At 41.1% G+C, this 17,762-nt stretch overlaps 1 protein-coding gene across 1 annotated transcript in view; it reads left to right on the top strand.

Annotated features, from left to right (window-relative positions):
* The window catches only part of LOC106137148 (latrophilin Cirl), a 293,035-nt gene extending 275,635 nt beyond the window's left edge, over nt 1–17,400 (top strand). The window contains exons 7-24 of the mRNA XM_060951514.1: nt 288–416; nt 954–1,095; nt 1,474–1,622; nt 1,895–1,987; nt 2,508–2,638; nt 2,992–3,151; nt 3,572–3,739; nt 4,050–4,172; nt 4,692–4,879; nt 5,333–5,460; nt 5,824–6,049; nt 6,561–6,726; nt 7,260–7,474; nt 9,344–9,441; nt 9,724–9,892; nt 10,641–10,811; nt 12,886–13,179; nt 14,841–17,400. Of these exons, the coding sequence (XP_060807497.1) occupies nt 288–416; nt 954–1,095; nt 1,474–1,622; nt 1,895–1,987; nt 2,508–2,638; nt 2,992–3,151; nt 3,572–3,739; nt 4,050–4,172; nt 4,692–4,879; nt 5,333–5,460; nt 5,824–6,049; nt 6,561–6,726; nt 7,260–7,474; nt 9,344–9,441; nt 9,724–9,892; nt 10,641–10,811; nt 12,886–13,179; nt 14,841–15,683 (3,593 nt within the window). The 3' untranslated portion in view covers nt 15,684–17,400. The remainder of the gene's footprint in view (nt 1–287; nt 417–953; nt 1,096–1,473; nt 1,623–1,894; nt 1,988–2,507; nt 2,639–2,991; nt 3,152–3,571; nt 3,740–4,049; nt 4,173–4,691; nt 4,880–5,332; nt 5,461–5,823; nt 6,050–6,560; nt 6,727–7,259; nt 7,475–9,343; nt 9,442–9,723; nt 9,893–10,640; nt 10,812–12,885; nt 13,180–14,840) is intronic.
* The last annotated feature ends 362 nt before the right edge of the window (nt 17,401–17,762 follow it).

The following is a 17,762-nucleotide window of genomic DNA, read 5'->3' on the forward strand; positions in this document are numbered from 1 at the left end:
ATTAACTAAATGCATGCATGAAGAGAGTTACGAATGTGGATGATGCGAAGGAAGTATGTAGAGATCGTGGCAAGTGGAAAGATGTATTCTCTGCCTACCCCTCTAGGAAAGAGGCGTGATTTTATGTATGTATGTAATTAACTACATTAAAATAGATCATAAAAGTTTTTTATAACTGACAGTTTTATAAGCAAATTCTTTGCTATGCTTTTTCTATATAATTGTAGGCTATTCAGCAATTTTCTGTTGAAGATGAAGATGAAGATGATTTCTTATTTGTTTAACAGCAGTTACAGAAGAAACTTTACACTGGCCTGCTAAAGATGAAGACTCCGACGCCACTTCACCAGAACACTTACCTCCGAAAGAGACCAGACCCAACACAGACATGGAAGATGACATCGAAAAGATATTCTGTAAGTTTCTTATCACATTATCACATCTGAAACATTTTATCATAAATAATACGATAGCTGGCATACATATAATTACGTATATCACTTTCGAGGTAGACAGAGCCAACAGTCTTAAAAAGACTGAAAGGTCAGGTTCAGCTGCATGAGTTAAATATGGAGTAGAGTCAAATAGTGACAGATTACTAGCTCATCGACTAAGACTCCCAAATTTATTAGTCTATCCCTTAGTATCGCCTTTGACGACATCCATGGGAAAGAGATGGAGTGGTCCTATTCTTAAGTGTCGGAAACCACACGGTTGACGATAGTTGGCATTATAAAAAAAATGGGTAAGTATCTAAATTTCTTTGTTATAACTGCCACTACATTTAACATTCTTCATTTGGCAATACTCTCTAAAAAAATTTTATCCTTAAAGGCATGGTCTATTTTCCGAAAAACAAAATCGCAGTTATTAAATTTGGATAATTTGTACCTTTATTTATAACTATATCTATGATTAAATAAAAAAAAAATGAAATTCCTTCTGTTCTACAGCAACAAGTTCCACAGTGAACCTTGGCAGAAGAGCGTACTGCCCCCAAGTGTCAGCTAGAGGTCTACATTGGAACTGGACTGTGGTCAACACGTATGCAGTCCAGCCTTGCCCGGGGGGAGCCAGTGGCTTGGCTAAATGGAAGTGAGTATTTCCTTGCAATTAGTCCCAGTTGCATCCTCACCTCTAGAGAGAAGCCCGGGGTATACCTATGTATGCTCGGGATATGACCATGATCTAGGTAAGTCAGTTTTTCCATACCAACTGACTCCGTCTGACCCTTATTCGTAGGAACTTTGTCATGGTAATTACACAGCCAGTTGAATGTGCTGAATGTGCAAGTTCTCTCGCGATTTCTTCCCTCGCCATAGGAGCATCGGAAATTACCTACCTATCAACAAAAAAATATGAATCAAGAAAACAGTTTGTTTTCAAATTACGGTAATGGGAATCCAAAATTACTCTTTATAATTGCATTCATATTCTTTACGTGGATTTTAATTACCATTCTCTATCTCACAGATGCACATTGACACCGTACCAGAACAGTGATGAAGAACGTTCTAGAAAGCGAAGCAACCTCCAGTCTGGCGAGAACTATCACGACTTGGGGCTGGACCAGGCTAACGATAGGCTCATTTCTAGATTGGGCTCTGATGCTCTACTAAAAGGTAATTAGTTTTTTTGTTATATCTATCAAATAGTAAAAGAAACTGTAGATACTGACTTACTCATCAGGATAATAATAGGCATTTTGACTGATTTTTGTATAAGTTTTCTAATACTCATACCAATATGTTCAAATTGGTGTTCAATCTCTAAACAAAAACTGCCCGAGATACATATAACGCCGTGAACCATACTGAATGAGTTTGTGACGTGGGGACAGAAATAATAACAGTGTTGTCAAATGTCAAATAAAAAAAACGCTTTTCACTACCAGGTCGTGATGGTGACACGGCTGACCATATCATCGACTACCGGGGAGGTTTATCAGAGGTCCAGACCAATCAACATCCGACTAATGATATTTATGGTGAGATATTGTCATCTCCATATCCCTTGCGGTGTAGACAGAGCCAACAGTCTTGACAAGACTGAAAGGCCACGTTCAGCTGTATGGCTTGATGATGGAATTGGTTGCTATCCTATCGCCTACAAGAAAAATCCCAAGTTTGTTAGTTTATTCCTTAGTCGCCTTTTACTACATCCATGCCAAAGATATGGAGAGGTTCTATTTTAAGTGACAGAAGCCACGCGGCATCTTCATGTTCAAATCTCGAAATACTTAGTGGTTATAATGACGAACCATACGAATATTAAGAGATTCCTACTAAATTATGCTAGAGGACATAATAATAAAAACGTAATGATAGAAAATTGTTATTTTGACATTCTAAAGAACAAAATCATCAATCATCCTAATGGCGTTTTTATCACTGGATCCTTCCCAAGGTCCGCTTGTTACCACAATCCTGGAGTGCGTAAGTTTGATGTCAACGAAATAAAATAATAATATGCTCCTTAACTTATATGTGTTATGATACTTTTTACAGTGGACGCAATACCAGAATGGCACGGAGCTACGCCCGACCTCAGCGAGTGTCGGTCTGTATGGCTGAACAGTCTGGAAGCCAGGGTCAAAGAGGGAGAGTCACTTCTCAGCATCAGCAACGATTTGGCTCAGGTATGTCACAAATTAAAGAAATAAAGACACACGAATTGCGAAAAAAATTACCATAGGCTATGGGGTGCCCATAACCCAATCGCTTTGGGGCAGAACAGCCTGGAAACCATCGTAAAAAAGGGGGGGCATTTCTGGTATTTTTGTCAAAAATAAATTGTGAAGGCAAACAAAACCTACGAATTTATCAAATCTGCAATTAAATTGTTTTTCAGTAAAAGGGTAATTCTGATAGAGATTCGTCAAGAACAAAATTTACAGTTGCTGTAGGAGTGCCCATAACCCAATTTCTATGATGAAAACTAAACATGAGAAAGTAAAAAGCCAATCCATTTTCACGAAACATTTTAATCCAGGTGACATCTTCGAAGACCTTGTACGGCGGAGACATGATGATCACGACGAGCATCATGAAGAAGCTAGCCCAGGGAATGTCCAGGGACGTGAAGACTTTCCCTGATGCTAGGCAGAGGGAGGCATTAGTTGCTGATATGCTGCTTGGAGTTATCAAGACGGGTATGTATAAATAGCTTAATGAAACCATATAATAATATATTAAGTCGTAATTTGACGGGACATAAAGGTCTCTCCTTCGGTCTGTTACATCTAGTACCTACGTAATAGTAAAATAAATCTGAGGTAATTTTTATATTAGATTATAAACACTTTAAGTTAAGAATTTTTAATGACTTGCATATTCTGCGAATTGAAAGTGTATAGTATCGTATAATGTGAGTTTACATATTACTGCTAGACACATGGAAAACTATATAAAGTTCGCATATCACGTTCTAATCGGCTCTACAGAAGCGCGAACAAAAACATTATCATCTTTGCGTATTTTCTGTTGTTTTTTTTTTACCCTGAGTTGCTTATGCTCTGGGACTTGAGGATCGACAATGTTTTCTTACAATAAATCGAACAACTCTTTTTCAGGATCGAATCTTCTAGAAGAGAACCAGCGCGCGTCGTGGGCGGACCTGAGCGCCGAAGCGCAGAACCGCGCCGCGAGCGCGTTACTAACGCAACTGGAAGAGAACGCTTTCCTATTGGCTGACGCTATTTCTGAGGAGAAGAATATTTTACAAACTGTTAAGAATATTTGTAAGTACATCATTGACAATATTACACGGAATTACACTACAGGTGTTGTAGAATTTTATTAATATAAAAATCAATGCGAACATGTCCACTATTGCGAAATGCGGATTTCCCCCTAACATAAAGGATAACATATTCATAATATGTTAAGAATCAAACTATTCTTTTGTACTTTACACATTGACTCTCTCATCGACAATATTCCGTAAAATTTTGCCGGTCGTGGTTCTAACCAGAAAGCGCCTATTACTAGGAGTTATCAAATAAAAAGAAGAGCTGAAACTGTGTGGTCTAAATGACACATTTATTCCAGGTCTATCTGTCAGGGTGTTGGAAGTAAAGAACGTGGAAGACGAGACGTTCCCATCGGTGACTGCGCAGGAGCAGTGGAAGGGTTCGGAAGATTCTATCACAATTCCCAAGGCTGCTTTACATGGTAAGTTAGTTTGGTACATTGTCATAGAGAAGACGCTTAAATACCGCTATTAAAATCTCGGGTGCGATTCCTAGAGCTACTTACTTAGAAGAAGACGATATCAGTACATAACTGACTTACCAGCGAACAATTACGGTGCGAAGATCACCCAATCTTTACTTTACTTAACAAATACAACTCTGACATTTTTGCCCGAGGATCTAAATAATTAAAATGGCCGATTTATTATAAGCGACGACTACTGCTACAAATACAACGAATGACATTTGTTTTGTACGTTCAAGCAGGCGTTACGGCTAATCGCTAAAGTATATGTCAGTTACCTTTTCAATCGAATCCTTCTTCAACTTTACGTGAGGTCGGGACAGTTTGTTAAGTCCTCCAATTCGTCCTATCACATGCCATCTGACTAGATACTCCGTTATCTTTTAAGTTGGCGAAACTTACCCTTGTTCTAAAAGCCATCACTCGAAATTTTGTTACACATTGAGATCTTTAATCTCATTCCTTTCTTTACAGAAAATCGTCAAGATGGTCTGGTGAGGATAGTGTTCTTCGCCTTCAATCGTCTGGAACAGATCCTGCCACCGACCTTCGGCAAGAGTCCGCAGTACGCCGCCTTCGCTGCCGACCCCGCTGCCTCTTCCTCCACCAGCCTCAACTCGGAGAAGGAGAAGAGGAATGTCACCAGGGTTCTGAATTCTAAGGTGAGTTTTTACAGGATACGGTCATCAATGAAGCAGGAGAAATTATTTTAGAGTAAATACTACCGATTTCAGAATTCTGTAGTTGAAGAGACGAAAGGGAACAATAAAACCAAAACAAGTTTGTTCCACATTGGTGGAGTTTACTTTGGCTTTTGAAAGCTAGTATAAGAACAATTAGGTTACTAAATTAAGACCAATATAAGTCGGGCCCAGATAGAAGGGGCAGACAAAGAAATTCTGGATTAACTTTTATATATGTGGGGTGGTTTCTGATTGAAATTCTTATAACACAAAACTGAGGGAGAGCGAGATAAAAATGTTTGGTTGGCTACAAAATTGTGTACGCTCTCTCTCAATAAATAAATAAATCAACAACATCTACTTATATAATTATAAAACAAACCATTAGATGGCGAAATGAAAATTATTTCAAAACAATTAACTTTGTTCCAGGTGATTTCAGCGAGTTTGGGCAACGGTCGTCACATCCAACTGACGCAGATGGTCAAGCTGACGATGAAGCACCTAAAAACTGAGAACGTCACCAACCCGGCCTGCGTTTTCTGGGACTACACATTGCAGTAAGTATATTGCATGAGAACTACGAAATATGGCTCTTAGATAGATTTTAATCAGAACTTGAGAGGTTAATAGATGTTTGGAACATACATGGAACGCGTAACTTGATATCAAAGTAATGATTAAAACAATGATAGGATGAGAAGGTGAGATCTTTACTTAAGCTTTATTTCTTTACTTTGAAAATTTTCTGTTATGGGGTAAAATGCCATGAAACCATGGCACAATTTGGGTTTATTAACAGTGAACAAATTTTTTCCCTGTTACCTGATCTTCGCACTCTTGGATTTCAATAATTACAAAGGAATCCAAAGGTTTTTTCAGACTGCGATTTCATACAAAAAACCATCAATTCCTTTCCACAGCGGCTGGTCTCCCGAAGGTTGCCAAGTGGAGTGGTCCAACCTCACCCACACCGGATGCGCGTGCTCCCACCTCACCAACTTCGCGATCCTCATGGACGTCCAGGGGGTCCCGCTGGACGCCCATCACCAGCTAGCGCTGAGGCTCATCACCTTGGTCGGGTGTGCTGTGTCAGCCATAGCGCTGTTCGCGGCGATCATTGTGTTCCAGTGTTTTAAGAATATGAAGGTAGTATAGTTATTTATTTATTTTAGACTTTACTGTCTTAACTAACGTTCTTCTCTTTACAAACAGAACTAACGCAATCTTTCACAAAATGTAGGCTTAGAATGTTCTTTTCTCAGTATCTGCGGAATAAGACTGCAGTCCTTCATATGGATCTTGAAGTAAGCTAAAATTTCAAAAAAGGCTGAAAGTATAATAGAGACAGGCAACCGTTGAAATTCTGCTAAATCTTTCGTAGTATATTGTCCTTAGGATTTCCTTTGGGGCTCCGAACTTTGATGCGTCGGTTCTCAGTGAGCATCCATAATTATTCCATTACTTCATTATCTAGGGAAACTACATCTAGTTCCATCTTATATACCTTTTATAAAACACATGTTACAATAAAAAATCTCGATTAGGATAAGTCCGGCATTGTACATATTTTCTTCATCCAATGACTTTTGTAACAAACAAAAAGAAATTTTGTCGTATTGAAGTTTAAAGTAATAAGTGATATTCTCCTATTTTCCAGTCGGACCGTGTCCTGATACACAAGAACCTGTGCGTATGTCTGCTGATAGCAGAAGTGGTCTTCATGGTGGGCATCGACCAGACGCAGGACAGGATCCTGTGCGGAGTCATCGCCGCTGTGCTGCACTACTTCTTCTTGGCAGCCTTCGCTTGGATGTTTCTAGAAGGTAATGGTTCTTTAAAAGTACCCGCATTTAATATTCAATTTTAATTTTATGATTATTTTTTTATGTTGCAATTATTTTTTTTATTGTTAAAGTAGAGTAAGTTTGTATGCTGTTATGCTAATAAGCTTTTTCAGATCTTAATTTTTGTATTGATCTATTTGACATTATCAAAAAATAAAATCTTGTTTTGACTCCGTAAATATTTTTATTTCTCATTGTAAAAGTTATTTCGTACCTTAGAAAAATATAATTTATAAAATAGAAACTATTAGTCTCTGGTTCCCTTAGTGATATTAAATGCATAGATATCCGTTGCTTTAAATCCGATTATAAAATTCCCGAGTCTTCCGAGCGGATGAGCGGGTAAAAGTAGAAAAATGTAAAAAAAATAACTAAATTTTACATGCAATTTTAGGGAGCTATTAAGAAGCCTATCAAAAAAGATATTCATTTAAAAGTTGATATAATCATTCTACCACCTGACTCCTAAACAAAATACAGTTGAACAATAAATGTGTTACCTCCCACCCCAGGCTTCCACCTGTACGCGATGCTGGTGGAGGTGTTCGAGCCGGAGCGGCCGCGCGCGCGCTGGTACTGCGCCGGCGCGTACGCCGCGCCCGCGCTCGTGGTGGCCAGCTCCGCCGCCGCCTTCCCCGCCGGCTACGGCACCGCGCGCCACTGCTGGCTCTCCACCGACAGGATGTTCCTCATGAGCTTCGTGGGGCCGGTGGGGCTGGTGCTAGCTGTAAGTACCTCCATTCGTACGCCGCGCCCGCGCTCGTGGTGGCCAGCTCCGCCGCCGCCTTCCCCGCCGGCTACGGCACCGCGCGCCACTGCTGGCTCTCCACCGACAGGATGTTCCTCATGAGCTTCGTGGGGCCGGTGGGGCTGGTGCTAGCTGTAAGTACCTCCATTCGTACGCCGCGCCCGCGCTCGTGGTGGCCAGCTCCGCCGCCGCCTTCCCCGCCGGCTACGGCACCGCGCGCCACTGCTGGCTCTCCACCGACAGGATGTTCCTCATGAGCTTCGTGGGGCCGGTGGGGCTGGTGCTAGCTGTAAGTACCTCCATTCGTACGCCGCGCCCGCGCTCGTGGTGGCCAGCTCCGCCGCCGCCTTCCCCGCCGGCTACGGCACCGCGCGCCACTGCTGGCTCTCCACCGACAGGATGTTCCTCATGAGCTTCGTGGGGCCGGTGGGGCTGGTGCTAGCTGTAAGTACCTCCATTCGTACGCCGCGCCCGCGCTCGTGGTGGCCAGCTCCGCCGCCGCCTTCCCCGCCGGCTACGGCACCGCGCGCCACTGCTGGCTCTCCACCGACAGGATGTTCCTCATGAGCTTCGTGGGGCCGGTGGGGCTGGTGCTAGCTGTAAGTACCTCCATTCGTACGCCGCGCCCGCGCTCGTGGTGGCCAGCTCCGCCGCCGCCTTCCCCGCCGGCTACGGCACCGCGCGCCACTGCTGGCTCTCCACCGACAGGATGTTCCTCATGAGCTTCGTGGGGCCGGTGGGGCTGGTGCTAGCTGTAAGTACCTCCATTCGTACGCCGCGCCCGCGCTCGTGGTGGCCAGCTCCGCCGCCGCCTTCCCCGCCGGCTACGGCACCGCGCGCCACTGCTGGCTCTCCACCGACAGGATGTTCCTCATGAGCTTCGTGGGGCCGGTGGGGCTGGTGCTAGCTGTAAGTACCTCCATTCGTACGCCGCGCCCGCGCTCGTGGTGGCCAGCTCCGCCGCCGCCTTCCCCGCCGGCTACGGCACCGCGCGCCACTGCTGGCTCTCCACCGACAGGATGTTCCTCATGAGCTTCGTGGGGCCGGTGGGGCTGGTGCTAGCTGTAAGTACCTCCATTCGTACGCCGCGCCCGCGCTCGTGGTGGCCAGCTCCGCCGCCGCCTTCCCCGCCGGCTACGGCACCGCGCGCCACTGCTGGCTCTCCACCGACAGGATGTTCCTCATGAGCTTCGTGGGGCCGGTGGGGCTGGTGCTAGCTGTAAGTACCTCCATTCGTACGCCGCGCCCGCGCTCGTGGTGGCCAGCTCCGCCGCCGCCTTCCCCGCCGGCTACGGCACCGCGCGCCACTGCTGGCTCTCCACCGACAGGATGTTCCTCATGAGCTTCGTGGGGCCGGTGGGGCTGGTGCTAGCTGTAAGTACCTCCATTCGTACGCCGCGCCCGCGCTCGTGGTGGCCAGCTCCGCCGCCGCCTTCCCCGCCGGCTACGGCACCGCGCGCCACTGCTGGCTCTCCACCGACAGGATGTTCCTCATGAGCTTCGTGGGGCCGGTGGGGCTGGTGCTAGCTGTAAGTACCTCCATTCGTACGCCGCGCCCGCGCTCGTGGTGGCCAGCTCCGCCGCCGCCTTCCCCGCCGGCTACGGCACCGCGCGCCACTGCTGGCTCTCCACCGACAGGATGTTCCTCATGAGCTTCGTGGGGCCGGTGGGGCTGGTGCTAGCTGTAAGTATCTATCTATCCAGTTCATCAAAGCTGGTTTCTTATATATTCTTAGGATGAAAAATTTGGACTACACATTTAAATTACGGTTATTTATTTGTTTTTTCTACCGCCATTGCGTTACTTTCTTTTTAAAAAACCTTTTTTCAATTTGTTTTTGTTTTCAGGCAAACTGGATCTGTCTCGGCATGGTTATCTTCATGATGTGCAGACATTCAACAGTATCAATTAAGGCAAAAGACAATACTAGGTTATACAAAATAAGGTAATTTTATAACAATTCTTTTTTTCATTTTTCTTCATTATTTCAACTTCGTTTTTGTATGTCTTATTTGGGGGGATGGAGTCTTAACGAGCTAAGCAAAGCGCAACCTACCTTTTCGCGTAAGATTTCGTCCAGTTTTTGGAGAAGAGATACATTTTAGAAAAGAAAATATTTTTATCTTAAAATCACTTAACGTACCTTCCGCAGCAAAATATCTTTAGCTTCACTTTTTACTAACATGATAAATATTATATTTTACTCATACAACAATTTCTTTTTCAGGGTCTGGCTCCACACCTCAATAATCCTGGCGTTCCTTCTCGGCCTGACGTGGACATTCGGCCTTTTGTACCTCAACGAGCAGTCCATAGGCGTGGCCTACACATTCACCATCTTGAACTCGCTGCAAGGCGTCTTCATTTTCATCTTCCACTGCCTGCAGAATGAGATCGTGAGTGTTTTGGATTTTGTTCATTCTCATCTTTGGATAAATCAATTATGAAATATATAATTTACATAAAGATAAATTGAAGTTATATTAGGTATACGTAGAAGCTACAATTAAATATACGGAAGTCTGTACAGAATAATAGAACCGATGCTCTTACAACGAGGAAAATCATTGTGAAAAATCTTGCATTCTCAGGAGCTCAAATTGGAATCGTTTTGTCTATAAGCCTGCGATGTGACGTCAATAAGTGATACCTTGTATCCAATTTTGAAAATAAATCTATTCTATTCTACCCACTTCAGGATCGTGGTCACAAGCGGGCCCAATCCTAAATCGTGATCATAGTCATACCCCGTGCTCTTGTCCAACAAGGTGGAGACGTAACCAAAATTTACTTAGAGACGATAATAATGATTATTCCAAATTTTTTGTATATCACGGATTTTCCATAGTAGTGAAGCAGGAATCATTTGTAGATAGATATATATAAAGTTTATAAATGACTCCAAACATACACATAAAATCATAATATTAAAACAGTTTTTTTTATTAGGCACACAATTAAGATTCATGTTTGTGTTGCAGCAAGCTCAGGGATCACTCTGAAGTCAGAACAATCCATTGATTTAATGTGTTTGTGTTCTGTGCGTGGCCTATCAGTCTTTTCAAGACTGTTGGCTCTGTCTACCCCACAAGGGATATAGACGTGACCATATGTATGTATTTAATACGTAAATCGTGATTCCAGTTCCAAAAGGAATGCGGCCGCCTCGCCCGCCGCCACCGCTGGCTGTGGTGCTGCGCCGCGTGCTCGGCGCCGCCCGCCGCCGACGCGCGGCCCGGCTCCGTGAAGCGCCGCTACCATGCGCCCGCGCCGCCCGACTCCGACGACGTGGGCGACGCCCGCGACGTCACCACGGTGAGTTCCAGCTAGCGACATCTAGCGGGTTAGGTGCGACGTAATGAGGCTGACGCTGAGCTGAACATTGTTAGGAAAAACGAATTAGATCACTATCTTTGAGTAAATGTTGTGTTCACTATCTTTGATAAAATAAAGCGTCTGAACGTAGCAGTGGAGGAAACACCCTAAGATGTTATATTTCTTACTTCTCGCTGAATACACGCGACCCGTCTCCGAAGACGGCTAGGGTCATCACCACGGTAAGTTGAAGATAGGTACACAACGCCATCTTTTGGGCGCTGATTAAGTGACTCCTCAACGCTACGCTACATTACCGTCAGTGTACCAGGCAATGTGAATAGTAGTATCAAAATGCGATGCCATCTATATCAGCGAAGGAAACACAGACATGAGAGAGTGAGATAGATTGTACTATAAATTAACACCACTCACCTGTCACCACAGTAAGTGTTTATAGCGACATCTATCGAGATAGGTTGTAAGTTCACAATACCTGCGATAAACTGTCATGAGGTTCACCCATAGCGATGCTAACGCCATCTCTTATTAATCGATTATAATTCGAGCGTAAAGCGATGGAACGGTCTAGGAACTAGGTCTAGATTGAAATGTTATGATGCTAACGCCAAATCGAGGATAGCGGGAAAAGTTAAACAAGACACTTACACCATCTCCAGAGATTTGAACAGCCTCAGGTGCATTTCGATGATAAGTATCGGATATAGATTAAAGCCAGAAAGCGGATCTCGAAGTATGACAGCGGAGTAAACACGCAAACATGAGAGAGTAAGAGAGATACTAACACCATTTCTCGGACGCTGAAGAGAGAAAGACTTACGAGATATTGCTCGAGCAATTGAGGCCCTGAACTCAGTTCAATAAAGCCTAAAAAACAAATACTTCTTAATTACTTTTACAATAACGAGGCTATGATTTAAAAATACCTACTAGGTTAAATCTTTATAGGGTTACATCGGCAATCTAGTATTATTGATGATAATAGAATATTGATAAATGCATGTCATTTTTTATGGTAAGTATAATGGTGATGGAGTGAAAAAATTATTAGATACCATAATATCTGAAAAACTAAATATAAGAATATGTAAATAAGTATACAACTTTTTGAACAGAGCACAGCGGGCTCGTCAGTGTCGGCTTCCACCACGAACAACCTCGTGATCAACAATCTGAACGTTGTCGTGAACAACAACAATCACAACAACAATAATGTCATCAACAACTCAGCTGTGGCATCCCTGGCCGCCGCCGCTGCCGCGCATTCCTACCACTCCCACAGGAACCGCCGAAACTCCCAAGAAAACCAATCTTTCGGACACCCATCCAATTTCGGACCCACTCTTAACGCCACAGGGGCCAATTTCGCCCATAACATCCCAGACAGAGAACCCCCAGCTCCTATGTCCCATTTGAGAAATATCAATTCCGGCAGCGGTCGGTATCCGCAGGGTTACCGCCAAAATATACAACAAGGTGCGTACGCATTTCTTTGAGATAGGATTCAAAAACACCACCAAACCACTTTCGGCTTTAAAGTTGTGACTAATAAAGGCACTTCAATTTTGTTTTTGTGTTTAACATTGTGTTCTGTGTCACTAACAATCACTGATGTCAGTTTAAATTTACTCAGGGTCAGTAATGACACTGACAAAACACTGCGTGGAAACGCACGAGTGTTTATTTTTTATTTTATTTTCGTTGTCAAGGTAAGTCGTTTTGTATTTTCCTTTTTTTAATTAACTAACGCTTTAAAAAAGCCTAACTAACATGTTACTTTCTTCTTTTAACTCTTCCTCTAGTGGTGTGGTGGTTCTAGATTGTAACTACTATACTAAATCGTATCAAGCATACTAGTAAAACAATCTTGATGCATTTAGTTACTTTTGAAAAAAATCCTATCTCTAGACGATGCGTATGCAACTACCGCTTTTTACTTAAATATCCCTTCAAAATAAGTATTTATGTAAAAGTTATATACTTATCTACATATAGATGTATTATTAGTGTAACTATTTCTTATCGTATATGAACCAATAATATTAAATAACAGAGCTACAACATCCAACCGGAGTCTTCGAGGTGGAATATACGACCTACAGCACCAATTTACGTGCCAAACGACGAATCGAGATCTGTTCGCATACCAACGCCGCAAAACATACCACACAGCGCTTCGCATACCCAAAGCATTGCGTCAATGCATAGCTACAGAAACAATATTGACGTTCCGAACGATTACCAGAACCTCCGATCTCGGTCGCCATCTTGTTTCTCCAACAAAATGGCGGCGTCAATTGGCGCGAACGAGTGGGCGCTTATCAATAACGGTGGTGGGATATGGAAGGTGAGGGGTGGGCCGAGATAAGCTTAAAATGAATTGTTTTTAGAAAACGCTTTGGCAAGATCTCTAGATTAGAAGACCAATGGCAATAATATTTTCTTATGTTTCACAATAAAATAGGTACCTATCACAAATTCAATTGATATACGGGAATAGTTATATCAAATTGTAATTCCTTTGTTAATGAATTGAGTATGATTATTAAGAAACAGTCTCATTATATAGAAGTTTGAAGCGCTTAGGTACGAGTTAAATTAGTTTGTACATGTGTTCTGGATAGACACAGATATAAATACGGTCTCTTAGCAGAACATAGTTATATGAATTAAAAACTAAACCACATATAATTTTATTACACTAATTTAGATCTATGATTATATAGAATGTATGATAATAATATTTGTATATCCTTAGTTACCAATATGGAATGAATGAAAATAATATTGTATGTATAATTCTATTTGCATCAGCAGGTTTTCGAGACAAGAGATCTTACAAAAGCGTGGAGTTCAATAACAGCATGTGGCCATCATTGCATGTTCATCCGACCTCACTCGTACAGTAGCCCTACCCATCCTCTTCTTAAAACACATACCCCAAGAGCACCAACTGAAACAAATTTTAAACATATGTCAAATTTGACGTTCGAAAATTGCTCCAATCATAAAAAAGCCGTGTTGTGATTGGCATAACAGTTTGACATGTGTTTTAAGGAGCATTTCCACTATTTGTGTAAAATGAACCAATCTTTTTTGGCTTGGTTCTGTGGAAATGCACCTAAAATGCGTTTTAAAAAGCATCAGTTATTATTTAATTTAAGCGTTTTGCGCAAGATCTTAAAATTACTCACAACACGAAATAACGCAAATTATATTATCCTGTAAATAATCATTTAATACTTCTCTCTATCTTTTTTAACAAATATTATCACACATTTAAGCACGGTTTAAACTGTTGTAAGCACGATATTCAATATTTTTCACCAGTTTCATTAACTAATATGACTTGAATCAAGCCAAAAAGACCAAAAAATATACAATGCGAAAACGTACCTTTTTCCTACGAGATATTTTAGGAAGTATATTATTAATCCAGTATAATTTGTAAATATTGCGTTATATATTTGTAAATATCAAATGCATTAATGTAAATAAAATTATAGATAGAGAACTTCTTGAAAGTCCAATCACAGAAGTCTTAATCATAAGAGTAATCTTTAATGGTTGTATCGCATGTCGTATTAAAATCCGCTCCTGTGGATCCGCATCTTTACGCCTAAGGCGGATACCTCTCGTACCTTCTTAGCACTTCAGATTAAGACTAAATCCTGTTTCTGAATCATTCAGCACGTCCAAATTTAGTCAAGTACACTAGTTCCAACAGCCGTTGTAAAAAACCCAAGCATTGAAATAACTTAGTATAGTTTAGCCTCAACAAATAGTGTTTGGTCTAAACATTCTTATATTTTAACAAGTTCTTAGAATATTATTTGTGACATTAGAAAGGGAGCAATTCATTTTTATCTAACTTTAGTATTTTGATGATAGTTTTAGATATCAATTGTAGTGCCTTTATAGTAATAGAATCGAAATCTTTCATTCTTAAATCTATCGTAGTAACATCATCTATTATCACCACACTTCAATCATCAATTTTTTCCACAGAACACTTCTTCTAAGCATCACTCGACCAACTCCTCTACGCTGCCTCACCACGACACCCTGTCAAGGCAGATGGCAGCACAGCAAAATCATCTACACGCTCCTTACAACGAATGCGAAGGAGCCTTACCCCCTGGTTCCCCCCGGCATATCATAAAAGACGAGGAAAGTCCCCTCCATCATCAAGGATACCAAACGACGCGAAGCTACAACCACGACTTCAGAAACCCGCACGTCTTCATCTCCCAACACTCCCCTGGCAGTCAAGAGATGATCTTTAGGAAGCATTATAAAGAAGAAGGAAGACGTAAGCACCATCATCACCATGGAAGCCAGAACATCAACCACACGTACTCCGAGATCGGATCACAACAAGGTCGGATCTACAGACGCGGTTCCGAACAGGAGTTTCGCGTGATACAAGATGACCCTGTGTACGAGGAAATAGAGAGAAACGAAACGCTCATGTCTGATATGTCTGATGACAACTCAGGGCCTGATAACTGCCGACAGAATCCAGGTCTGCACGGCTCGTCCGGCTCCAAGTTTTTTGGTGATCATCGTCCGCTTATTTCCTATAGTCCTGGTGAAAGGCACTTACACGAACAGGAGTTATACGGGAAATATGGCAAATGGGATACTGCTGAGCGTTACGATCCGAGGCATTATGATAGTGGGAGACTGGTACACCCATACCATCAGCCACAGGAAAGCAATATGAGGGCTTTGGCAGCTGTTCTCAACGGGGAAAATAACGTCGTTTGTCACCTTGAGCCCCATAACGCTTACGATGTCTACCAATCGCAAAGTGGCAACCCTAGGACTGTATCCCAACCCAGTTTCTAAGCAACCTTGTCACACTCAATTTACCAGTGCTGCTCTCTCTCACGACCGCTAAGAATAACATTGTGATTAATGCGACAGAGTTCTTACACGTGTTTTATGTGTTTCAATTTGAGTGTTAGTGAGTTTTATAGACTCGAACGAACGTGTACAGTTATAGCGAATGAATTTTTCTATGGACGTAGCCTTAGTACGTCTTAGTGACACGATAATTAAGAAATCGTTTACAGTAGGACCTTGCCATAACGTGGACTTTAATGACATATTTATAGCATAGCGTAAACGTAAATTTAAATCACTTTTTCCACTGTGATCCTATTTAAATATAACGGCTCAAGTTTTAGTGTTGCGGCCACATATATTTCAATTTATATATGGCGGTATTGGAGCGTTTATACATGTGCTTACAGCTAATATTATTCTATCGTGACATCTCCACATGTGTAGACGCCCTTATTCTGACTAAAAATCCTGAGAATTTGTGTTGAGAACAATACAAAAAGATATAAAGTATGTTAGTTCACAATGCAGTTTATGGTATAGTGATTATGAAAGTATGTTTTCCGTTTCAGTCAAGTTCTAAGGTTTATTAGTCAGGAGCAACAATGTATATAAGAATAGCGTTTAGTACTAGACTTTTAGTACTTCCGGTGTGCCCTTACTATCTTTCAGCAATTAGTAATTCATGGCGTTTCTATATATTTGCATTCTCTCTTAAGTAGGTGTAAAAATCTGTGATGTTCATTTGTATGCATTAGTATAAGTTTTGCTTGTCTGAAAATCACTGCCGGTACATATGTGCTATATGCACAATTATTAAATTTGAGTTCAATTTGATATACTGTTTTATGTACAAAACCCAGTACAATATGCTTTAAGACTGTGTACTCTAACGGTCATTATTATTTACTTTTTAATATTTTTCAATAATGTTAAAGTAACTTTTTATAGCAATTTTCAAGTTTTTTATGGCAACATTTATGCAAACACTCTTTAGTTATACTTTTAACGTGTCACAGCTTTTGTATTATTTAATTTTCTAAGGAATTTCGGAAAAAGTCCATCCAACCTATTATAGACTGACACCACTTAATGTTGTGCACTTTTCTGTACATTAGAGACTTAGTGTTAAACTTACTTAAAGAATATAAACAAAATAACAAAAAATATTTTATAATTTCTACGTAAAGTAGGGACTATAATTTTTAATGCCATGAAACCGTTTTTTTTATGTACAATAATAATAAGGAATTGTTTTAACAGAATTGATGCAAGTACAATAAAAAAGAAAAAACGTTGAACCATTATAATTTTCATGTATATTTTGAATCGACTAAGCAATATATTTAGACTGAAGTATTTTTATAAATTTTCGGCCACTTTTATTATTAATAACAGGATTTTTAAATATCGTTTGCGTCGGCCAGAATTTATGAAATACTTTAATTATAATGGGACGAGAAACATGATGAAAAATGTGGGGAAATTATTATTTTTTCTATTTGGGTATACTAGTCCATCTGTTTCCCACTGTCTAATTATAATGTAAGTGTAAATTACGTCATGTGTATTTCTGTTGTATACATATTATATTTTTTGTTTTGATTGTATTTTAAAAACGTTGACATTAATGTAAAGTAGGAGGAAAAAAAATGTGTAAATAATTTAAAGTTTATATAAATAAAGAGTGCTCATTCTCAGAGGATGGCCACAAAATAAACCTTTATTTTTTATTTCCTAATCTCGATACGAAACCTTTTCTTCAAATTGGATTAGACATATTAAAGACAAATATTTCTTTTCTTACCTAAACAGATTGTAGGAGGGAGCATCTCTCCGTCTTTTTTCCGTGTATGTCATAAGAGGCGACTAAAGGAATTTGCAACTCATCTACTGCACCAACCATGATCCAAGATATGTTTGGCGCCTTTTTTAACAGGAGCACGTTTTAGTCAAACAGGAATGCATATAGAATACTACCTTTATATTTTCCTTATTGTGAGGCGAATTAAAGTCGCAGACAAGATTTAGTATATAAAATTACACCCAAATATTTTAACCAAAATGTTCACCGCATTTGTT

This window comes from Amyelois transitella, chromosome 25 (genome assembly GCF_032362555.1).
Source record: "Amyelois transitella isolate CPQ chromosome 25, ilAmyTran1.1, whole genome shotgun sequence".
In the NCBI taxonomy this organism is placed as follows: Eukaryota; Metazoa; Arthropoda; class Insecta; order Lepidoptera; family Pyralidae; genus Amyelois; species Amyelois transitella.